A 25,866-nucleotide genomic window follows, 5' to 3' on the forward strand; every position below is an offset into this window, starting at 1 on the left:
AGAATGAAAAAGTTGTGTAGGTGTTGGGTGTATTGGAGCATGTTATTTTATATATCTTCATCTATACATAACTGTACATAGAAATGGGAGACTAATGTAGTCCATAGTGGAAATCCAGAGATTAAAACTCAAGACTGTTACTTCCCTTTATAGCTGAGCTTTCAATGAAGCTAACCAAGAAGAGAGATTATTTAAACTTAAATAGATACATTTTTTTTTTAATGATCAAGCTGCTGATATTTTTCTGTGATAACTAATATTTAGAATTCTATCTCCAGTGAAGCTATGGAGACGGAGGAAAAATTGGGAAGCTCTCCAGTGGCATCCGTGAAACCAACAGAATTGGTGAGAGGATAAAGAGGATTGTACTGTGTTTCTCCCCCACCCCTTCCTTTCTATTTACCCATTGTGGGATCTTGCTCTGCTGTATGATTCCTCCAAGCAAGATGCTTTGTCTGAAGCCTCCTGTAGTGCCAATTTGTAGCAAGCTGCTGGGTAATTTAGAATCACTGGTTTTCTGCTTTTGTCTAAAGGGAAATGCTTGGTGTCATGTTTCAGGATATTGTGATCATTTTTCCAAAGAAAGGATTTGAAAATTAGAGTTACTTTTTCATGTTTCTTTCAGTAGAACATATTCATGTTTTCTTTTTAAAAAAAAAAAAGCACTAAGATGAAAGATGGTTTATTATTCCAAATGGGAGTTGTTTTCCCTCCGAGACTAAACAAAAAATTGTTAGTTTGAGTAATCAAGCAACGCCTCACACCATTTGTGTTGGAAATTCCTCTGGTCCCCGTCTGTGCCTGCATCTCTTTTTATAAAAAAAAAAAAAAAAAAATCTCAATGAAGGCTGCAAAGGCAGTCATGTTTGTTAAAGGGAAAGCTGAGAACGGTCTTGCTGAGATGAAAAGGTTAGAAATACTGGCGGATAGTTAGAAGCCACCTCGTTTATGTCAAGTAAGACGACCCACTGATGTGGGCTAGCGTACTTTGCTATTGTGCAAAGATAGGTAGTATGGATTGAATTAAGTAAGTCCGGTGCAATAAAGTAGCTTACTGATTGGTATCAAGCCTCATCTTACCAAGTGTTTGCTCAGTACGCCTTTGGAGAGATTGAAGAAGCATTTGCAAAGGACGAGATTAGCCAGTTCAGATCTCAAGGGGATGCTTTTGTTATGTCGTTGGGTTACACAATCGTACAAGCAGATATAGGGTAGCGTCAGTCAGTTCCCATGAAGGACTCCGATCACTTTTATAGGAGCGACTGACGCCACCGAACCTGGGAAGGTATCTGTGGCTGACCTGAATTTGTATCACTTGGACTCCATTTGCTTTTTGCCCATGAAAATTTGATATGGCACTGGATTTAGAACTGGAAGCTCTGTGTGGAGAATTGTGGGCACAGACCCACATCCTATGACTAGCATTCATTAGGGGAGGGTTTTGTTTTTGCTGTGACCACTGACCAATTTAGGAAACCACTAATAAAAAGTTCCTATCTTGTCATTGAATCTGTACTCTCAATCAATATGTGTGCTGCTATGGATGGAGGTTGAGGGAGTAAATGCCGATAATTTCCTGAGATGGGGGATTTTTCTTTGTTTCTCTAGCTAACTACAAAGTAAAATATGCAAAATCGTTTATATGTTCTAATAAGATGTCTTGTATTTTGTACAATGCAACTAGTGTTAGTTACCTAACATTTATTGGCAAGATTTTAGAAATGTACAAAACTGGCCCAATGCAGAGATTCAAACAGGTGGAGTTTTTTTAATCGGCAGTCTTTTTTTTAAATGGCACTCGTGGCATTGGAACCTCCCCACCTGTCCAAGAGGGGAAAGATTAATCTTCCAAACAGGGTAGAGAGGCACTGTTTTAGTGTGAGAGCCAGAGGGCTGGATTTCCATTGGAGGCGGGACTACAACTTTCGGGGTTGTAGTCCCGCCTCCATCGAGATGTGGCCAATCCACACGATTTTAACTTGATTGACCTTGTTGAGCCCGCCCAGCGGACTCAGCAGGCCAATTAAGGGCCACCCGGCAACAGACTGAAATTTCATCTGTCAAGAGCTTTTGACAGATGAAATATCAGTGTTTCACAGCTGTTTGAAGCTGTCAAACACTGACAGTCTTACTTCTAACCTGAGTCCTTCTCCACAGACTCGGTTAGAAATCTCTCCTGCACAGAAAGCTGCAGGCTGTCACTTTTGACAGTTCGCAGCCATTCTGCTTTCTGCGCCGGTGAAATGACGGACTCCCGGGACCTAAAGGAAGGAAGGCTGAAAAGGTAAGAAAAGGTCATTTACACTTCTTTAATCACTTTAGACACACCAAACACACTTAGCACTCATGCACACATCATTCACCTGAACACCGACATCTCGACCCCTCCAAGTCCGACGGCCCGACTCCTCTAACTTGGCGTGGTTTGGAGCCGTCGGGAATCCCACACTTCAACCTTCAAAATAGGGATTAGGCTAAAAACTGCCTGTTAACTACCTGTTAACAGGCAGTTAATTGGCACTAATCCCTTCCCGCCTCGGGTAGGCGGGTCCCAGTGCGGGGCGGGTACCCGCCTCCTTTGAAACTGGCATGGAGGTGGGATGGTGTCGGGACCCCCAATTTCGGGATTTTAACCCCCCGCACGCCTCCAATCCTGACTCCACGGCATAGTGAAAATCCTGCCCAGAGTGTTTTGGTAGGAGAGGAGGGAAATGGGTGGGTAAAAGGAAATAGGGCTCTGATGTGAACTTGTGGGGGGGATAAAAAATGTTGGTTCTGTAATTTTGCTTTATAATACACGTGAACTGTAAATGTATAGAATCTTGTAGAATCTAGGAAAATGCATGTTTTTAAAAAGCTCCAAAGGATGTTTGGTAGTCAGAGGTTTTATATTTTATTTTTCAGACTTCAGAGTCCAAGGCCTTGCAGGATCAGAACACAAAAATGATAAAAATACTAAGTGGTGAAATGTCTATTGAGTTGCATTTACAGTTTTTAATACGAAACAATAACACAGATCTTATGATATTAAAGAACACAAAGGTAAGAGACTGCAGCTAACTTTGATTTTAGAATTTGAGAAGTCACTTTTGGACCATAACTTACAAAAATTTATCTATTTGCTAGGATGCAGTAAGAAATTCAGTTTGTCATACAGCAACCGTGATAGCCAATTCTTTCATGCATTGTGGAACAACAAGTGACCAGTTTCTCAGGTAAATCAAAATGCAGTGTAAGTTTTATTTGTGAAGTTGTGATATTCAACAAAAATGGTTTTGCAAGGACAGTAGTAACATAGATGAGTCTTCCCTTCAATCCATGGATAATAGTGTTGCGAAATTCTTAATGTATTCATGTGGGGTAGAAATACATGCAGTGGGTTAGAGGGCAGTTTGCGTGAGACTATTATTTTGCTTTGGAAGATATCTTGATGAGCAGTGCAATATGCTGGCAATTACAGGTTGTGAAAAATCTGGCAGAATGAAAACTATTCCACATTTTGTTTGTCGTTCTTGTATGTTTTTATACCTGCCTTGTCAAACTGTGGAATTCACCAGGACAGTGTTCGTTTTCTTTTTCTTTTGTTTTTCACTTTGCCGAAATGAATTGCGGCTTCAGATAAAGTGGCCCCCCAATGGCTGAGAGTTTACCTAGTGAGCAGTTGAACCGTACAGACGGGGACTAACCCAGGTTTGATTCCTAGTCTGCTGAGTTGGCTTATCTCAAGTGTGGCAAGCCAGGTACTACAGTTAATTTCTGCACCTGTGGGTTACGAGGAGAAAGAACAAGTGAAAAGAATCCAGAAGTGACAATAAATAGAATACATTGCATGGTATTTTTTTTGGGATGTGACTGCTGCCAATGAACCGGAAGCTGCGTAGAAGCATTCTGTGCATGCAGGCTTCCGGCTCGTTCAGCGCGGGCTCGTTCAAAAATCTTTTAAAATGCTGGGGAGGGAGCGGGCTCTGGGGAATAATGCCGGGGAGGGAGCGGGCTCTGGGGAATAATGCCGGGGAGGGAGCGGGCTCTGGGGAATAATGCCGGGGAGGGAGCAGGCTCTGGGGAATAATGCCGGGGAGGGAGCGGGCTCTGGGGAATAATGCCGGGGAGGGAGTGGGCTCTGGGGGGGGAAATGCCGGGGAGGGAGCGGGCTCTGGGGAATAATGCCGGGGAGGGAGTGGGCTCTGGGGAATAATGCCGGGAAGGGTGCGGGCTCTGGAGAATAATGCCGGGGAGGGAGTGGGCTCTGGGAAATATTGACCCAGTAATTCCGGGCACAACGCGCGAGTACGGACGGGGTACTCACGCGTGTGCCCGGAGGAATTGCCGGTTTTCAGCATGCACAGCGCATGCGCTGAAAACCGGCATTTCCTGTCCTCTGACCCAAGGGGTTAAGAGGCAGAACGCGCGCGACTGCACAGGCAGCGCGTGCACAGTGAAATTCCTTTTTTTTTCCAGAGTTGCGCATGTGTAAAGGCCTCTGGTCTTTACGCATTGAAAAACCACACGTAAGTACTTAGTTTTTCAGGTAAGTGGGCTTTTAGTACAATTGAGAATTTTTTTTCCCCACAGGTTTGTTATTTTTAAAGAATTTACAGTAAGGTAAGTTTAGTTTTAGCCCCGATTTATTAAAAAAAAAATAAAATAAAATAATAATTTCAAATTTTAAAATTGTTTAAAATAGTTTTTCAGAGTTCTTTATTGTTCATTTAAGTAGTGCAATGTTTTTAAAAATTTTCTTTCAGGTTTAAGTAGTGTTTTGGGGCCAGGAATTTTCATGAGTTTGACAGCTCTTTCTGTCAAACTCATGAATGAGTTTCCCCTCCCCCTGATTGGCTGCACAGTGCTCACCTGATCCCAGCCGGCACATCGCACTAACTACGCCGCTGGATCAGGTAAGCACATCGCGCCGACATCTGAACCGGGCCAGTGACAGGAAATGCAAGCAGGCCCGGGCTTCAGATGTCGGCGCGCAGGGTGAGTGCAGATCGGGGGCTTGCACGTGCGGCAAGCACCCGATCCTAATTTCAGGGCCAATGTTGGTGAGGTAGCAGGCTCATTTATATAAAAAAAAAACAGAAACATCATCCTACCGGTCGTTTGAGCTTCCAGATTAATGCGCAGAATGTGCCTGTGCAGCTTCCGGTCGTTGGCAGCAGTCACTCCGTTTATATAAAAAAAAAAGGAAGCATCGGATTCACAATTGAATTATTTTGTTTTCCAGAGAGAATCTTGAGTGGTTGGCAAGAGCCACCAACTGGGCTAAGTTTACAGCAACAGCCAGTCTGGGAGTTATCCATAAGGTAACTAACTGCATTCCAGTCTCTGGAAGAGCAAGGAGCTTGATCTTAAATAAACCGTCCTAAATTGTGCTCCTGAGCTATTTGTTTTATTTTTATCTTAACCAGAGCATCTCTCTCTCTCTCTCTCTCTCTCTCTCTCTCTCTCTCATATATCACATCACAGGAGATCCACTAAAATGTCTAAATAATTTAGAAATGCCCTTTTTACCTTTTCTTTCAGGATACTGCCCGTTAGTGAAATTATTACACTTATCAGTTCTGGCCAAATTCAAGTTGGCGGGTTAAATGGGGTTTCTGATTCATACTTCTGAATTGTGTTTCTGGAATACAGCTAAATACATCCACAACTAAATGGATGTTCCTATGAAACTTCACAATTTAGTTAGGGATCACAGATAGCAAGTATAAGTATCCTGAAATAATAATATACTGCAGATTCAAGCAAGAAATGAAAGACATTAACATTGGTGTACCATAAAATGCCAGCACTGTCAAATTAAGTATCTAACCTTTACAAAGCAACTAAGATAATGAAACCTCAATTAATTTAGCTGTAGAAAAAATGTAATTGCCACCCAAAACAGATGATCCAACTGCAAAGAAAATTAAATTGTTCTTTGGTAGCCATTTACATAAACAGTATTCCTGCGTGTGTAACAGTGTCATGAGACTTGGTTAAATATAACTAGACTTTGGTATAATGGGGTCAAGTATGTAATTGCTGTGTAAATGATGACTCAGCTATAATATAGATTTCCATTCCTGTGCAGTAATATGGTATTCAGTTTATTTCTGATTTTCCCCCCCCCCCCTCTCCTGAGGGTAGTAGCTTATGTTTGTGTATGATTCCATGGGTAAACATAGTACCATGCCCTTGTGATCATTCATGTGTGAATTTTGACTGGGTATCAAAGATATCTTTAGAGATGGGGCATCACAGCCTTCTGTTGTTGTCCAACAGAAACTGCTGACTAGCCACAGGTGTGGCTACGGCGACACTGTTTTAGCCACATGCACTAATTTTAGTAGAAAATGCCTTGCATACACTCACACAATACCAGTAAATATACTTCAAATGTGAATATTTACTTACAATTCTACTGCCACTCAGTATTCAAAGGAAATAAAGCACTTAACAATCAAAAACCATTTGTGCACTCTGCCTTTTATCTTGTCATTTTACCAACAAAAGCACAGAAAATTAAAGTGCATGTGCATACACCATGTGAATGTGTATTGAGATCACATGACCAACGACTATTACTAATTTTTAAAAATTTACTATTCAGAAATACAATTAGCTACATCTGGATTCTCAATTAACCACATGTGGCTAAAGGCTAGTGTATTGAACAACACTGGTTTAGTCCAATCCTGTCCTTGCCAGATGTCCACAAACATGTGTACTGTCCAGCAGGGATCACTAAATAATCATCAGGAGCCAGAAGTATGGCAGATCTTTTCTTTCCTAATCCAAGATACACTGAAGTCCACTGTGCTTCCACCAGGACTTAGATAAGCTTAGTCAGCACAGGCCAGGATTAAACCTGGTACCTTGCTGACCTGTGTGCATCATATTTACCTGCTGAGCCATCATGGAGCCTAATTCTTTTCAATTCAGATTTTCATTGGCAATTAAAATGACCAACATTGCACTGAAGAAGAATAGTAAAATCTTGAAACAGTGCACCCATATCCATCTGCCAATAAAGATTGCAAAGATCTATCTCTTCTCTACATCATCTATGTCATTTTAACTTTGCACTATTAGTGTATTGTTGCCTACATAGGTACCAGCCACCTTCATAAATTCTTGCTGCTTGCAGTAATAGTTATGCTACTCACAGTACAATATTACATTGCTATGGCCTAAGTTTTCTGTACTTTCAGTGCTAGAGATAAATTATTTTACCAAGTAAAAATATTTGCTTATTCTCCTTTTGTGGTCTGTAGTTTGATCAGTAAAATTTGGAGGAATATCTGATAAGGAGCTGGGTCTACTTTTGATGGCAGTTATTTTTCTTGATGTCCATTTTTATCCTACTGCCTTGGTGCAATTCTTTTTCCATTAGAGGTGCTACATAAGTGTAAATTGTTGTAGTACAATACTAATGTAGTTTAATACCTATTCCATAAATTCCCAGAGACAGAATTCTGCCATGTAAAATTATTTAGGCTAATCCTGGGTCTTCCTCTCTTCTGTCCCATTCTCACACCACAGGAGTACATGATTTGTCAAATTTTTGAAGGATTTTATGTCTTGTGTGTGTATGTGTTTGGGGGGAGGGGCGAGCTGCAGAGAAGGTAAAATAGCACTCGCATCAATGAATTTCCTGGATTATCATTTTAATGGAAATTGCCAGCCACCAAGTGGAGAGGGGTAGCTGGCTTGCAAAATTCGAAATTACAGTACTTTGGATTTTGACAAGTGCATTCTATTGGTTAATTTGAGCTTTTTTAGCCAAATTGAGAATCGGTTATTTGAAAATATTTCAACTCCCATGTGCCCCAGTTTATTAGGTAACTTACTAACGATTCATTGATAAGTTCCAATACACCAGGCATCATCTTCCCCCACCACCTCTGTTCTGCATAACCAGCAGAAGATTACCTGCACTAGGTGAATAGGATCATCATTAGAATATTGCAGCACAGAAATAGGCCATTTGGCCCATTAAATCTGCATATGAGCCATCTAATGTAATCCCACTGGTGTTTGCTTCCCAAATCTTTAATCCACTTTTTCAAACTGCTGTCTAATTTATTCCACATCAAAAATAATGGACTTTTCCTAAAAACAATGGTTTTTGGTAGAGGATTGCACATTCTAGCCACCCTTCCTATTTTTTAACTTCCCTTTTAATTGTTTGTGATTATAATAAATTTGTGCCCTCTTGTTACATAAGAACATAAGAAATAGGAGCAGGAGTAGGCCAATCGGCCCCTCGAGCCTGCTCTGCCATTCAATAAGATCATGGCTGATCTGATCCTAACCGCCAATCCACTATCACAGAACCATCTCCTGCATCTAACAGAATTAGACACACGAAATAGGAGCAGGATCAGGCTACACGGCCCCTGGGCCCGCTCCGCTACCCACCGGGCCATGACCGATCCGAACCTAGATTCATGCCCAAATTCCTGCCCGCTCCCCGTAACCCTTAATTCCCTTTACTTCTAGGAAACTGTCTATTTCTGTTTTAAATTTATGTAATGATGTAGCTTCTGCAGCTTTTTGGGGCAGCATATTCCATGGACCTACCACCCTCTGAGTGAAGTAGTTCCTCCTCTCAGTTTTGAAAGAGCAGCCCCTTATTCTAAGACTATGCCCCCTAGTTCTACTTTCACCCATCATCGGGAACATCTTCCCTGCATCCACCCGATCCAACCCCTTCACAATCTTTTATGCTTCAATAAGATCGCCTCTCATTCTTCTGAACTCCAATGAGTAGAGTCCCAATCTACTCCACCTCTCCTCATATGTCCATCCCCTCATCCCCGGGATTAACCGAGTGAACCTTCTTTGTACTGACTCGAGAGCAAGTATGTCCTTTCTTAAGTATGGACACCAAAACTGTACGCAGTATTCCAGGTGCGGTCACACCAATACCTTGTACAACTGAAGCAATACCTCCCTATTTTTATATTCTATCCCCCTAGCAATGAAAGCCAACATTCCATTGGCCTTCTTAATCACTTGCTGCACCTGCATACTAACCTTTTGAGTTTCGTGCACCAGGACCCCCAGATCCCTTTGTACTTCAGTACTTTCCAGTTTCTTGCCATTAAGATAATAACTTGCTCTACGATTTTTCCTGCCAAAGTGCATAACCTCACACTTTCCAGTATTGTATTCCATCTGCCAAATCTCTGCCCACTTACTTAGCTTGTCTATGTCCCCTTGCAGGTTTTTTATGTCCTCCTCACTCACTACTTTCCCTCCCATCTTAGTATCATCTGCAAACTTTGATATGTTACACTCTGTCCCCTCCTCCAAATCGTTAATATAGATTGTAAAGAGTTGGGGACCCAGCACTGACCCCTGCGGAACACCACTAGTTACTGATTGCCAGTCTGAGAATGAACCATTTATCCCAACTCTCTGCCTTCTGTTAGATAGCCAATCCTCTATCCATGCCAGAATATTACCCCCAATCCCGTGATTTTTTATCTTAAGCAATAATCTTTTGTGTGGCGCCATGTCAATCTCACCAACTAGTAGAAATAGTCCATCATTATTTTATCCTATCATAATCTTGAATGAGCTATCTGGTCACTCTTCCTAAAAACAATGGCTCCAAGCTCTAGTGAAAAAAGTCCCTAATTTCTGAAAAACCTCTTCATCATTGCAATCTCTAATCCTTGGCAACACCCTAGTGAACCTATGTTGCACCCCTTTCATTGCTTTTACATTCTTCCTGTAATAGAGTGTCAAAAATTGCATGCAGTATTCCAACTGTGGCCTAACTAAGGTCTTCTTTGAGTCCAACATTACTTTTCATATTTTTGTGTTCTATGTTTTGTTGATACAAAGCTAAGGATTCTTTTTGCCTTTTTTAATGGCCTTAGTCCTTGCATTACCAAGTTTTAATGACCTATGTATCTGCTCATTAAGGTCCCTATGCTCCTCTACTCCATCTAAAATCGTGCCATCTGTTTGTGTACCAATATTGCTGTACCTGATCATCATGTATAACTTGTTTACGTGAGCCACTGCTCTTGGTATTCCTAGGAAGATTTGCTGAGAGATAAATACTGTGAATACACATTTGTTATATTTGTATTTTTCAGATAATATTTCCCTGAAAGCTATATTGTAGAATTCTGTTTCTTTTCTAGGGTCATGAAAAGGAGGCATTGCAGCTAATGGCCACATATTTACCCAAGGACTCCTCCCCTGGCTCAGCTTATCAGGAGGGAGGAGGCCTGTATGCCCTCGGCCTCATCCATGCAAATCACGGTGGTGACATCATAGAATACTTGCTCAACCAGCTAAAGAATGCAAGCAATGACGTAAGTGCTAAATGTACTTTAAAATGGTAAAATACACTTAACTGAAGCTCTTGAGATCAGAATTCTAATTTGGACACAATAGCCACAACCTTGTGGAAACCTTGCACTCTCACTAAACCTGATGTCACTCTAAGCATGCAGGGCTAGATGTGGGTTATTAACAGGGCATGTGGCTTTACATGTGCCAACAGTGGTGTACGTTATTAACTGCGTCTTTCATGCTGTTACTACAGGTTGAGAGAGTCGATTCTTTTATTGCCTATTTATGGTAGAAGGCAAATGTTAAATCTTCTGAAAAAGCAGCTTCCGTTTGCATTATAAAGAACTTGAATGAATATTTCTAAACTTTTGTGTCAGATAGAGGCACTGGAGAGGGCGCAGAGAAGATTTACAAGGATGATATCAGAAATGCGAGGGTATACCTATCAGGAAAGGATGAATGAGTTTTTTTCTCTTGAAAAGAGAAGGCTGAGGGGTGACCTAACAGAGGTCTTCAAAATTATGAAAGGTTTTGATCGAGTAGACACAGAGGGCGCAAAAGTCGCCTGAGCGCAGGATTTAGCGCAGCGATCGGAGTAATACCGATCGCCAGAAATTCAGTTTCAGTGCCCCTCGAGGGAGACGGGGCGAGGCTCGAGGCGCTCCGCGTCCCTCTTAGGGCGCTGAAACTGATTATTGCAGCGCCACATGCTGCGGCACGGCACGCTGCGGTACTGCAGGCCTTCCTCCCACTGTTAAGGGGGAGGTGCCTGCAACAGAGTGAGCCCCGATCGCGAGTGCCGGCAAATGAGCCCGGCACCAAGGAGAAGTGCCGGGCTCTCGGGAAACAGCCGGCAATGCCACGGGGGGGGTGGTTAGGAGGCCGGGGACGGAGGTGCTGCAGTAAGGCCCTGTGAACCAGGCGTGGGTAGCGAGCGGCGCAACTGCGCCGTTCGCTACCAAATATCGCGAACGGGGCGCTGCGCACACCGATGACATCATCGGTGGCGGCGCAGCGCAAATGCCTAACGCCACCATTAGCGCCCCTACTGAATATCGCCGCAGACGCAGCCAGTGGCGCTACAGCCACTGACTGGCTCTTTAGGCGCTAACAGGTGGCGCTACTCACCCAATTTCTCCCCCAGAGTGTTTTCACTTGTGGGGAAGAGCAAAACTAGAGGCCATCAATATAAGAGAGCCACCAAGAAATCAAATGGGGAATTCAGAAGAAACTTCTTTACCCAGAGAGTGGTGAGAATGTGGAACTTGCTACCACAGGGAGTGGTTGAGGCAAATAGTATAGATGGATTTAAGGGGAGGCTAGGTAAGCATATGAGGGAGAAGGGAATAGACGGTTATGCTGACAGAGTTAGATGAGAAAAACTGGAGGAGGTTTGAGTAGAACACAAATGCTGGCACGGACTGGTTGGGCTGAATGGCCTGTTTCTGTGCCGTACATCCTATGTAAAAAAAACTTGGTCTAACCACAGGTTAACTTTAATTTGTGACATGGGGCTCCACTTAATGTTAGCCTGTCTTTTATCTTTTCAGATGCTGACGTATCTGCATTTCCAATGTTAACTGTTTTTATATTATCTTAAGTCATAAGTTTGACATCTCATCTTATGATTGTTTGTCTCTAGTGTAGTTTGCAAAAAGTATCTCGTTTAATTTTACTTGCCTGTTTTTCTCAGTTGACTTTGACCCACTTGTTTCTGTAGATTGTGCGTCATGGTGGGTGTCTTGGCCTTGGTTTGGCTGCACTGGGTACCGCTCGACAGGATGTCTATGACCTGCTCAAAACAAACCTGTACCAGGATGATGCAGTTACTGGTATGGAAGAAAGAAACCTTGTGCAAAATAAAATAGTAATTAGTTAAAAGATATGTGGGGTATTTGTAATGCTGACCATTGCACTGCTAAATGTCTCTTGATTTCCATTCTAGTGGTCCTGAATTCTTTCTCCACATCTTTCCTCTCTTCCTCCCAAAAACATTAAAAAAATCATCTCAACAACCATTGCCATGTAGAGTGGGCAAAGGATTTGACTCGCACAACCAGTCTTCCTGATCAGTAATATGTCGTTTGTTGCTTAGCCGTATCACATCCTGGTTGGCACTTCATGGGTGCAAATGTAACATATGATTTATTTGATTTTTCTTCAGATTACAGTCCCACTTTAACTTTTGTTGTAACTCAGCTAGTTTGTATTATGGTTCCAAATGCTAGCTTGCTCGCTTTATAAACAAGTCCCAATGTTAATTTACGAATTGCTATCTTGACAGCGTAGATAAGCATCCCAGCTAGTTGTAATGAGAACAAGATGTTGTATAGTACATTTGAATTCCAGGCTTAGCGGTGTGAATTGGCTTTCACCACACCCAGAATTGCAAATTTCACATGTTCTTCTGTTTGGAAATGTTAAGTGAAACGTTTACATGTTTCCCAACAAAGAGGGAGGATCACCTCTGGACTGTCTTCAACACCTAACAGTTAGATCCAAAGTGGCATTTACAGATTATCTGGGCGAAAATATACAAGTCTCGCTCTCCCATAAATCTGTTTGTTCATTGGTTTCACTATTTTCAGAAAAGATAGGGAAGGAAAAAAGGGAGGTGGGGTGGCAGTGCTGATTAAGGAAGACGTAGTGTTGGAAAGGGAGGATGATCTTGAGGGGACAAGGACAGAATCCATTTGGTTAAAGTTGAGGAGCAAAAAGGGTATGATCATGCTATTGGGGGTATTCTATAGGCCTCCAAATAGTGAGAGGGAGGTAGAGGAGCAAATCTGCAGGGAAATCGCAGAGATATGGTGATATTGGGGGACTTTAATTACCCAAATATCGATTGGGATAATGCTAGGGTAAAGGGAAAGGAGGGGGAGGAATTTCTGAAATGTATTCAGCAGAATTTCCTTGACCAGTATGTTCTTGGCCCAACTAGGAAGGAGGCATTGCTGGATCTGGTGCTGGGGAATGAGGTGGACCAGGTCAACCAAGTGTCTGGGAGAACACTTGGTTACGAGTGATCATCGTACCATAAGATTTGGATTAGCAATGGAGAGGAGCAAGGAAAAATCTAGAGTGGAACTTCTAAACTGGAATAGGGCTAACTTCAATGGGATGCGAAAGGATCTAGCCAGAGTAAAATGGAACCAAAGACTGACAGGAAAAACTAACGGAACAATGGGTGATCTTTAAGGAGGAGATGTTTCAAGTACAGGCGAGGTACATTCCAACAAGAGGGAAGGCTAAGGGAACCAAAGCAAGGGCTCCTTGGATGACGAGGGCGATAGAGAAGATGATGAAACAAAAAAAGAGGGTGTAATGAATGTCAGGTGAATTCTACAAGGGAGAACCAGACCAAATACAATAAGTTGAGAGGGGAAGTGAAGATGAAAATAAGATTGGCAAAGAGAGACTATGAGAGTAGAATGGCAGTTAACATAAAAGGGAACCCAAAAATCTTCTACCGGCATGTAAACAGTAAGCGGGTAGTAAGAGGCGGGGTGGGGCCTATTAGGGACAAGTAAGGTGATATATGCTTAGAGGTGCAGGGCAAGGCTAGAATATTCAATGAGTACTTTGTATCGGTGTTTACTAAGGAGGTGGATGCTGACAAAATATCAGTAGAAGTGGAAAAGGTAGAAGCAATGGAAGGGGTGAAAATTAATAGACAGGATGTACCAGAAAGGCTGGGTATGATTAGAGTTGATAAGTCGCCTGGTCCAGATGGCTTGCATCCCAGGTTGCTAAGGGAATTGGGGGAGGAGATAGCAGAAGGGTTTGCCATCATTTTCCAATCTTCCCTAAATGCGGGGGGGAGGTGCCTGAGGATTGGAAAGTGGCAAATGTAACGCCATTGTTCAAGAAGGGGTGTAAGGACAATCCTAGTAACTACAGGCTGGTCAGTTTAACATCAGTGGTGGGTAAAGTTTTAGAAACAATAATCAAGGAAAAAATTAACGGGCCAACACTGATTTGTAAAAGGCAGATCGTGTTTGACTAATTTAATTTAATTTTTTGATGAAGTAACAGGGAGGATTGATGAAGGGAATGCAATAGATGTTGTCTACATGGATTTTCAAACGCATTTGACAAAGTATCACATAGGAGGCTGGTTAACAAAATTGAGGCTCATGGAATAGGTGGGTCAGTGGCAGCTTGGATAAGGAATTGGCTTAAGGACAGAAAACAGCAAGTTGTGGTAAATGGCTGTTTTTCAGACTGGAGGATGATAGACAGCGGTGTTCCTCAACATAGAAACATAGAACATAGAAGATAGGAGCAGGAGTAGGCCATTCGGCCCCTCGAGCCTGCTCTGCCGTTCAATGAGATCATGGCTGATCATCCAAATTCAGTACCCTGTCCCTGCCTTCTCCCCATATTCCTTGATCCCTTTAGCCTTAAGAAATATATCCAACTCCTTCTTGAATATAATTAATGAATTGGCCTCCACTGCTTTCTGTGGTAGAGAATTCCACAGGTTCGCCACTCTCTGGGTGAAGAAATTCCTCCTCATCTCTGTCCTAAATGGCTTACCTCTTATCCTTAGACTGTGACCCCTGGTTCTGGACTCCCCGACCATCGGGAACATCCTTCCTGCATCCAGTCTGTCCAGTCCTGTTAGAATTTTATAAGTTTCAATGAGATCCCCCCCTCATTCTTCTAAACTCCAGCGAGTATAAGCCCAATCGACCCAATCTCTCCTCTCACGTCATTCCTGCCATCCCAGGTATCAGTCTGGTGAATCTTCGCTGCACTCCCTCCATGGCAAGAACATCGTACCTCCGATAAGGCGACCAAAACTGCACACAATACTCCAGGTGTGGTCTCACCAAGGCCCTGTACAACTGCAGCAAGACATCCTTGTTCTGGTACTCGAACCCTCTTGCTACGAAGGCCAACATACCATTTGCCTTCTTAACCGCCTGCTGCACCTGCATGCTTACCTTCAGCGACTGGTGTACAAGGACACCCAGGTCTCGTTGCACTTCCCCTTCTCCCAATCTATTGCCGTTTAGATAATCTGCCTTCCTGTTTTTGCCACCAAAGTGGATAACCTCGCATTTATCCACATTATACTGCATCTACCATGCTTCTGCCCAATCTGTCCAAATCATACTGGAGTTTCTCGGCATCCTCCTCACAGCACACACGCCCACCCAGCTTTGTGTTGTCTGCAAACTTGGAGATATTCCATCTAGTTCCCTTGTCTAGATCATTTATATATATATATATATTGTGAATAGCTGGGGTCCTAGCACCGATCCCTGCGGTACCCCACTAGTCACTGCCTGTCACTCGGAAAAAGAGCCGTTTATTCCAACTCTTTGCTTCCTGTCTGCCAACCAGTTCTTTATCCAAGTCAGTACCTTGCCCCCAATCCCATGTGCCTTAACTTTACACGCTAATCTCTTATGCGGGACCTTATCGAAAGCCTTCTGAAAGTCCAAATACACCACATCCACTGGTTCTCCCTTATCTATTCTACCAGTTACATCCTCAAAAAATTCCAGTAGATTAGGCAAGCACGATTTACCTTTTGTAAATCCATGTTGACTTTGTCCGATCCTGTCACTGTTTTCCAAGTGCTCTGCTATTACATCTTTTATAATGGACTCTAGCATTTTCCCCACTACTGATGTCAGGCTTACCGGTCTATAATTCCCTGTTTTCTCTCTACCACCTTTTTTGAATAGTGGGGTAACATTAGCTACCCTCCAATCCATGGGAACTGTTCCAGAATCTATAGAATTTTGGAAGATGACCAGCAATGCATCTACTATTTCTAGGGCCACTTCCTTAAGTACCCTAGGATGTAGAGTATCAGGCCCTGGGGATTTATCGGCCTTCAATCCCGTCAATTTCCCTAACACCATTTCCCTACAAATACTGATTTCTTTCAGTTCCTCCCTCTCATTAGACCCTATGTTCCCTGACATCTCTGGGAGGTTATTTGTGTCCTCCTTTGTGAAGACAGAACCAAAGTATGTATTTAACTGGTCTGCCATTTCTTTGTTCCCCATTATAAATTCCCCTGATTCTGACTGCAAGGGACCTACGCTTGACTTCACCAATCTTTTTCTCTTCACACATATCTATAAAAGCTTTTACAGTCAGTTTTTATGTTCCCTGCAAGCTTACTCTCATACTCTATTTTCTCCCTCTTAATTAATCGCTTTGTCCTCCTTTGCTGAATCCTAAACTGCTCCCAATCCTCAGGTTTACTGCTTTTTCTGGCCAATTTATATGTCTTCTTCTTGGATCTTATGCTATCCCTAGTTTCCCTTGTTAGCCTTGGTTGAGTCATCTTTTTTGTTTTATTTTTATGCCAAACAGGGATGAACAAATTCTGTAGTTCATCCATGCGATCTTTGAATGTTTGCCATTGTCTATCTACCGTCAACTCTTTGAGTAACATTCCCCAATCAATCCTATCCAACTCGCGCCTCAAGGGTCAGTGCTGGGGCCACTGCTTTTTTTGATGTATATAAATGACCTGTGGATATTGGAATACAGACTAGAATTTCTAAATTTGCCGATGACACCAAACTTGGGGGTGTGGCAAACCGTGTAGATGATACCAATCGACTGCAACAGGACATAGAACGGCTAGCAGAATGGGCAGACAAGTGGCAGATGGAATTTAATACAGAGAAGTGTGAGGTGATGCATTTTGGCAGAAGGAACAGGGAGAGGCAATATACACTTATTGGCACAGTTTTAAAAAGTGAGCAGGGACAGAGGGACCTGGGAGTTAATGTGCATAGGTCCCTGAAGGTGGCAGGACATATTGAGAGAGTGGCTAGCAAAGCATATGGGATCTTGGGCTTCATAAATAGAGGTATTGAGTACAAAAGTAGAGAAGTTATGCTGAACCTTTATAAAGCGCTGGTTAGGCCACAACTGGAGTATTGCATCTAGTTCTGGTCACCACATTTTCGGAAGGATGTGAAGGCCCTTCAGAGGGTGCAGAGGAGATTTACCAGAATGGTTCTGGGGATGGGGGATCTTAGCTACAAGGACAGGTTGGAGAAGCTGGATTTGTTTTCATTAGAGCAAAGGAGGTTGAGGGGTGATTTGAAAGAAGTGTACAAGATAGAAACATAGAAGATAGAAGCAGGAGTAGGCCATTTGGCCCCTCGAGCCTGTTCCGCCATTTAATGAGATCATGGTTGATCATCCAAATTCAGTACCTTGTCCCTGCTTTCTCCTCATATCCCTTGATCCCTTTAGCCTTAAGAGATATATCTAACTCCTTCTTGAATATATTTAATGAATTGGCCTCAACTGCCTTGTGTGGTAGAAAATTCCACAGGTTCACCACTCTCTGGGTGAAGAAATTCCTCCTCATCTCAGTCCTAAATGGCTTACCCCTTATCCTTAGACTGTGACCCCTGGTTCTGGACTCCCCCCGCCATCGGGAACATTCTTCCTGCTTCTAGTCCTGTTAGAATTTTATAAGTTTCAATGAGATCCCCTCTCATTCTTCTAAACTCTAGCGAGTATAAGCCTAATCGACCCAATCTCTCTTCATACGTCATTCCTGCCATGCCAGGTATCAGTCTGGTGAATCTTCGCTGCACTCCCTCCATGGCAAGAACATCCTTCCTCAGATAAGGTGACCAAAACTGCACACAATACTCAAGGTGTGGTCTCACCAAGGCCCTGTACAACTGCAGCAAGACATCCTTGTTCCTGTACTCGAATCCTCTCGCTATGAAGGCCAACATACCATTTGCCTTCTTAACCACCTGCATGCTTACTTCAGCGACTGGTGCACAAGGACACCCAGGACTCGTTGCACTTCCCCTTTTCCCAATCTATTGCCGTTTATGACGGGTTTGGATAGGCTAGACGGGGAAAGGTTGTACCCGATAGTTGATGGTACAAGGACTAGGGGACACAGATTTAAGGTTTTGGGCAAGAGATAGAGGGGGATGTGAGGATAAACCTTTTTACGCAGCGAGTGGTGAGGATCGGGAACTCGCTGCCGACGCAAGTGCTGGGAGCGGAGACACTCAATGTTTTCAAGGGGAGACTGGATAGGCACTTGAGGGAAATAAACTTGCAGGGCTACGGGGATAGAGTGGGGGAATGGGACTGTCTGGATTGCTCTACAGAGAGCCAGCATGGACTCGATGGGCCGAATGGCTTCCTTCTGTGCTGTTATGACTCTGCCTATTTTCTATTGTAATGGAAAAGTAAATCTTGCCAGAAATATTTTGCAGCACTTGTCTCCAGACTAATGCCTTTAGACAGCAGGACAGAGAGATTTAGACAAAAGAGGCATGGTACAAACTCTCTGTCCCATGTGATGTGTAGAGCAGCTCTGGATTGCAGAGCATGTGGTGTCTAAACCCATTTTAGAAATGTTGACCCATCAGTGATGGGTAGATTTAAGACCAACTCTAGTCTTGTCTGATTGATTGATTGGGGAGAAAAGCATATTTTTCCATGTTTATTCTCGTTAGAGTAACAATATTTCTGTTCTGACTTTCTTTTATTATATTTGATCATTTTCCTGTCCTCTGCAGGTGAGGCAGCTGGTCTGGCACTGGGACTGGTCATGCTAGGATCAAAGTCAGCCCAAGCAATTGAGGATATGGTGGGATATGCTCAGGAAACCCAGCATGAAAAGATTCTTCGTGGCTTGGCTGTAGGCATTGCTATGGTGATGTATGGCAGAATGGAAGAAGCGGATGCTCTGATTGAGAGTCTCTGTAGAGATAAGGTAAGGGTAACATTGGTAGCTTTTTTTCAATGCATTTTTTCATCTAATTTCTTTTGTTTTTGTTAATGAAGCCTGACAAAGCTATGTAGTGAGTGGTCATGGCTTATGCATTATAACATTTACAATAGTAACATTTGTACAAAGCAAATAATTGGCTTAAAAACGTCATTAGGTAAGTTTGTTTTCTGTACATTCAAATGCAAGTTTTAAGTCCAGGTAAAATAGTAGTACCTCAGTAACTTTGGAAATTGGTAAAGAATGATCATAATGTACATGCTTGTATTTGAGACTATTAATTTGTGGTAGCTAATAGGACGATGGTAAAGGGATGCAGTTTGAAATTACACATGGAAGAAGTAGGGGAGTGAAATTCATTCTTGTGGAATTTGAGGAGAAAAAGTGGCACACTGTACAAGATAGGAGTGCGGTGGTGTAATTGGTAGTCACACATATGGATACACTATGACCATTATCAGTCGAGCATTTTTTCTTTTGCGTTGGGTCTTTAATCAAAAACCTGAGTTTCCTACAAATATTGGGATAGGAGATAAATTTTCCCTTTCAAACAATTGGTGGTGAGAATAATTAAAACATACAAAGCAAGTAATGGGAAAGGCAATCCAACCCACTTCTGCCATGTTCCAGCTACTCCACCATGTACTATATGCCACCCATTTAATCTCTCAAGGAACGTTCTATGTAAATACTCACAGGGGCCCCAAGCAAATCAAGTAAAACTCCAGACTATTTATTTATTTTTTTAAAAATCCACTTAATTACTCCATGGTTTTGTATGTCCTTTAGTTGTATACTTTGATAGAATTTATGGGAAACAGTTTTTGTAGAAGTTTTATGATGGTGAAACCTACAATTCACTAATGGTTGGTGACTGAGCTCAGCTGCCTAGAACAACGGAAGCTTAATTGAATGATCCTAAATTGCACTCGTCGTGTGAGAAATAATTTTGAAAAGTTGCAGATGACTAAGAATGGGAAATGCTACAGATGGTCAAAGTAGGTTACTAATTTCCACAAAGAGTTTAGTCTTGCATGTTTTTATTCAGACACTGTTGTGTATATACATCAATTATACTTGTATTTTATGATTGATGTCTTTTTCTGGGCACTTATGATCTGTACAGGACCCCATTCTCAGACGTTCTGGAATGTACACTGTTGCAATGGCATATTGTGGTTCCGGAAATAATAAGGCGATCAGAAGACTGCTGCATGTTGCTGTAAGAAACAACTTTTGTAATATTAAGAAACTCAAAATATGATTTAACATGTAATTTTCTTCTTCTACTGCCACCTGTTGGATGATTTGTCATTTTTCACCACTTCTTGAAGGTGCTGACTCTTCCTAGAGTACGGGTACAAAGGCACCTGCAGCCTCCTAGTAGCCATGCTCCATACAGGAAACTTTGGTTTATCCGGAGGTTAACTGTCCGGAATGCTCGATCCACCGGCAAAAATCAGGAGCCGTTTCGTTAGTTTTTTTTTCTTTTCGTTCCTTTTTTTTCACCAGTCAGGCTCTGCAAGGTCTCACTGAAGCCGTTGCTAAGCTACAGAGACGCTTGCAAGGTACAGCTGACTGTTTAGAAGCTGTTGCTAAGCAACAAGGTTTGTTGCCAGATACGGAAAGCTCCGTATGTTTCAACATTAGCGCTGGTTTGTCCGGCAGTTTTGATGGGACGGCAACAGCTCGGTCCCATCGGCGCCGGATATCACAAAGTTTCCTGTATTTAAGTCTAGACAGATTAAGCAATCATAAGAAAGAATTTGTATAGCGCCTTTCACAACCTCAGGATATCCCAAAGCACGTTACAGCTAATGAAGTACTTCTGAAGTGTAGTCATTGTTGTGTTGTAGGAAACGCAGCCAATTTTCACACCGCAAGATCCCACAAACAGCAATGAGATAATGACCAGATAATCTGTTTTTAGTGATGTTGGTTGAGGGATAAATATTGGTCAGGATACCAGGAGAACTCTCCAGCTATTCGGAATAGTGCCGTGGGATCTTTTACATAGAAACATAGAAGATAGAAGCAGGAGTAGGCCATTCGACCCCTCGAGCCTGCTCCGCCATTCAATGTGATCATGGCTGATCATCCAAATTCAGTACCCGGTCCCTGCTTTCTCCCCATACCTCTTGATCCCTTTAGCCTTAAGAAATATATCCAACTCCTTCTTGAATATATTTAATGAATTGGCCTCTATTGCCTTCTGTGATAGAGAATTCCACAGGTTCACCACCCTCTGGGTGAAGAAATTCCTCCTCATTTCTGTCTTAAATGGCTTACCCCTTATCCTTAGACTGTGACCCCTGGTTCTGGTCTCCCCGACCATCGGGAACATCCTTCCTGCATCTAGTCCATCTAGTCTGTCCAGTCCTGTCAGAATTTTATAAGTTTCAATGAGATCCCCTCTCATTCTTCTAAACTCCAGCGAGTATAAGCCCAATCGACCCAATCTCTTCTCATACGTCATTCCTGCCATCCCAGCTATCAGCCTGGTGAATCTTCGCTGAACTCCTTCCATGGCAAGAACATCCTTCCTCAGATAAGGCGACCAAAACTGCACACAATACTCAAGATGTGGTCTCACCAAGGCCCTGTACAACTGCAGCAAGACATCCTTGTTCCTGTACTCAAACCCTCTCGCTACGAAGGCCAACATACCATTTGCCTTCTTAACCGCCTGCTGCACCTGCATGCTTGCCTTCAGCGACTGGTGCACAAGGACACCCAGGTCTCGTTGCACTTCCCCTTCTCCCAATCTATTGCCATTCAGATAATCTGCCTTCCTGTTTTTGCCACCAAAGTGGATAACTTCACATTTATCCACGTTATATTGCATCTGCCATGCTTCTGCCCAATCACCCAACCTGTCCAAATCATCCTGGAGTTTCTCGGCATCCTCCTCACAGCACACACGCCCACCCAGCTTTGTGTCGTCTGCAAATTTGGAGATATTACATCTAGTTCCCTTGTCTAGATCATTAATATATATTGTGAATAGCTGGGGTCCAAGGACCGATCCCTGCGGTACCCCACTAGTCACTGCCTGCCACTCGGAAAAAGACCCGTTTATTCCAACTCTTTGCTTTCTGTCTGCCAACCAGTTCTCTATCCAAGTCAATACTTTGCCCCCAATCCCATGTGCCTTAACTTTACACGCTAATCTCTTATGCGAGACCTTATCGAAAGCCTTCTGAAAGTCCAAATGCACCACATCCACTGGTTCTCCCTTATCTATTTTACCAGTTACATCCTCAAAAAATTCCAGTAGATTAGTCAAGCACGATTTACCTTTTGTAAATCCATGTTGACTTTGTCCGATCCTGTCACTATTTTCCGAGTGCTCTGCTATTACATCTTTTATAATGGATTCTAGCATTTTCTCCACTACCGATGTCAGGCTTACCAGTCTGTAATTCCCTGTTTTCTCTCTACCACCTTTTTTGAATAGTGGGGTAACATTAGCTACCCTCCAATCCATGGGTACTGTTCCAGATTCCATCGCATGTTGGAAGATGACCAGCAATGCATCTCCTATTTCTAGGGCCACTTCCTTAAGTACCCTAGAATGTAGATTATCAGGCCATCTGAGAGGACAGATGGGGCCTTGGTTTAATGTCTCATCTGAAAGACTGCATCTTTGAGTGTGCAGTACTCCCTCAGGAGCACTGGTGTCAGTGGAGAGCATCGCCGCCAATCCTGTTCTTGCTTGACATCTACACGTGCACTTTCAAGCAGGAGTCACTGGAGAGGGATCAGGAACAGAGCCCTGACTGATCTCTCTTTTCCCCACCCCTTCCTTAGCACGGGGACACTTAAGTCCAATTGATAGCGCCCTAATTACTGCTCAAGTCATCACAAACCAGGAATCAAACTTTGACTTTCTGATCCAAATTTTTTAGTGGAGCATTGAGAACTACCTTTATCCACTGAGCATTTGGGGGAGTTGATTTGTGTTTCTTTATACTGGTCTTGGGCAGCAATCATTTGTGAGCTAAGTTGTCCTTGATAGTAATAGCCTGTATGGGGAAAAATAAGTATGTTTTGTTATTTAATAGAGTAGTAGAAGGTTTTTTTTAAGAAGAAAACTGTTGACCATTTTTTTTTCTGGCAAAATAAGCTTTGATTTTAATTGTGGCATTTAGCTTGGTTCATTCAAAACATTTGCTAAATTTGTACTATGGCAAAAGTGATCAGATGCTCAGTGGAAAGTAAAAATTATGTAATGATACACATAACCTCAAATTCGTATAATACAAATGTGTTTCTCCCTGAAAAGCACTCCAATATATTGTGCTATTAATTTGAAGTTAGGCTCTTTAGAACTTCAGATAAATGAGTATAAACTAGTATTTGACTTATTTTAAATGATTTCTATAGCTACAGTCAAGTACCCTGTTTGGTGAGCAAATTCCCACTTCCCATTTAAATGCCCCAAATTGCCTTCAATACAGAGGTAATCCTTGTAACAGGTAATGCATGGATTACCTACCTACAACATTGTGAAAATGGTATTAACATACAGTTTGGGACATTTGCATCTGTCAAACCTGAAACGTGTGGCAAATTTCTAGATTTCAGCACAGTCGTGCACACCAGAATTTAGGGGAAGACCTTGCATTTTTACAGTACCTTTTCAGATCATCGGGATGTCTGAAAATGTTTCAGTCAATGAATTACTTTTGCAGTATAGTCACTGTTATGTAGGCAAACAAGGCAGCCAATTTGCACATAACAAGGCCCACAAAATGAAATAAATGACTAAATAATCTGTTTTAATGGTGTTGGTTGATGACCTCATTGTACTACTGAATATTTTGCATCTCATCCAAATGGCAACACTTCCAACAGTGTACCACTCCTTCATTCCTGCACATGTCCGTCTAGATTATGTGCCCAAGTCTCTTGAATGGGGCTTGAAACCCCAACCTTCTGACTTGGAGACAAGAGTACGACCATCAAGCCGCCTAAACCTTGAGTCAGGATGGAGGGAGCAGTAGATACTGAAGTTCAGCTTTGGGAGAAGAGAGCAAAAATTTGTTTGAAGCAGAGTTGCCATTTAAATAATACAGTGCTTGTGGAACAGAGCTGCCAAGGTTCTTCAGTTGATATGCACTTGGAATGAGCAGGCTCTAGATCCTTTGCTTTAACTGTGCTAACTCATTAATAAAATTTACACCCCATTCAAAGTCTAACTGGTGACTTTGTTGAATTTGGGAAACACAATACAGTCAACCTCGCACTTTACAAACTCCTGCATACAGTGAAGATTTCTGGTGGCGCACTGGCATTTATTATATGTGGGGTTGACTATACTTCAATCAACACTTGCACATAGGAAATGTCTTGGTGCTTTTATTTCTGATACTAACATGATCACTTCATAGAAAGTGAGGCTTGATATTGGTAAAGACATGCCTCAAGATTGAGGATTTTTCTTTGCTCTTTCAGGTGAGTGATGTCAATGATGATGTCCGACGTGCCGCAGTAGAGTCGCTTGGATTTATTTTATTCAGGTATAATCTTCTGTTGAATTATTTTGGTGCTGGATACAGTAGTTTGAAATGACAACAAAAATGTTTGGTTTGCATTGTACTACAGCTTGTTCTACAGCTATTCCTTATTTTGCCGCATGGTGGTGCTAGTTGATGTGTATTGTACTAGGCTAGCTGTGCTCCCCTCTCTTGCACTGCCTTGGTGGAAAATACTTCCCAAATACTGATTAGTGAAAACGCTTGTGTATATTCATAATGAAATTCCTTTTGGTGTATTCATCTTTCTGTTTCTCTTTCCAGACATTCTGTCATGGAGTATTTCAGCATATCTTGCATAGCTTAGTTATCCATCATCAGTTTGAATTGATGTTGTTTAAGACAAGTGAAAACATTCTGCTGAATAACTTTCTTTTGTTTAGACAAAATGTTTTTTTCTTTTTTCCCTGTTGAAAAATACTTTGTTGAAGTTGGTGTTCTCCACTTGGCAAACCTTCATATGTAATTAGTTGAGTGTATAATGGAGTTCTATTCCTTTTTTGAAATATATTTACGGACGTTGTCCTACTGTAGCTTCAAAATTAATGAAGGCCCTAGATATCCTTAAACTTTGCCAGGTAGTTTCTCCACTCGCCAGCAGTTTAATTGGGCCTATACTCTCGAGTTCAGAAGAATGAGAGGTGATCTCATTGATGCATATAAGATTCTGAGGGTAGATGCTGAGAGGTTGTTTCCCCTGGCTGGAGAGTCTAGAACTAGGGAGCATAGCCTCGGGATAAGGGGTCGGCCATTTAAGACTAAGATGAGGAGGAATTTCTTCACTCGGAGGGTTGTGAATCTTTGGAACTCTCTACCCCAAAGGGCTGTGGATGCTGAATCTTTGAGCATATTCAAGGCTGAGATAGATCGTTTTTTGGACTCTAGGGAAATCAAGGGATCTGGGAATCGGGTGGGAAAGTGGAGTTGAGGTCGAAGATCAGCCATGATCTTATTGAATGGCAGAGCAGGCTCAAGGGGCCGTATGGCTTACTCCTGCACCTAATTCTTATGTCCTTGTGTTCTTCTGTTTAATCGGTGTGTTTTGAGGTGCTGGTGTCAGTACCTGGAATGGTGGTCTGGGTCGAGTAGTGGAGGCAGAAAGTCTGAGCTCAATATTATGGTAATGCCGTATGTGTTTTATTATTACTTTGGATAGTGAGATAATCATTCACTCTTTAAAGTTGTTTATATTGTGAGGAACAGAGTGCACCCAATTTTTTACGCCTTTTATATACTTGTCATTAAGTATACAATTACATTCCACATTTTATGGTATATTGTGCA

The 25,866-nt window shown here is 42.3% G+C and overlaps 1 protein-coding gene across 1 annotated transcript in view; it reads left to right on the forward strand.

Moving 5' to 3' along the window:
* The window catches only part of psmd1 (proteasome 26S subunit, non-ATPase 1), a 133,490-nt gene that overhangs the window by 15,427 nt on the left and 92,197 nt on the right, over positions 1-25,866 (forward strand). The window contains exons 8-16 of the mRNA XM_085990101.1: positions 279-345; positions 2,905-3,042; positions 3,127-3,215; positions 5,225-5,303; positions 10,143-10,316; positions 12,017-12,128; positions 18,834-19,030; positions 20,172-20,267; positions 24,503-24,567. Of these exons, the coding sequence (XP_085846227.1) occupies positions 279-345; positions 2,905-3,042; positions 3,127-3,215; positions 5,225-5,303; positions 10,143-10,316; positions 12,017-12,128; positions 18,834-19,030; positions 20,172-20,267; positions 24,503-24,567 (1,017 nt within the window). The remainder of the gene's footprint in view (positions 1-278; positions 346-2,904; positions 3,043-3,126; positions 3,216-5,224; positions 5,304-10,142; positions 10,317-12,016; positions 12,129-18,833; positions 19,031-20,171; positions 20,268-24,502; positions 24,568-25,866) is intronic.

The sequence above is a fragment of the Somniosus microcephalus genome, chromosome 6 (genome assembly GCF_052327205.1).
Source record: "Somniosus microcephalus isolate GS21.2 chromosome 6, FLI_Smic_1.0, whole genome shotgun sequence".
Lineage (NCBI taxonomy): Eukaryota > Metazoa > Chordata > Chondrichthyes > Squaliformes > Somniosidae > Somniosus > Somniosus microcephalus.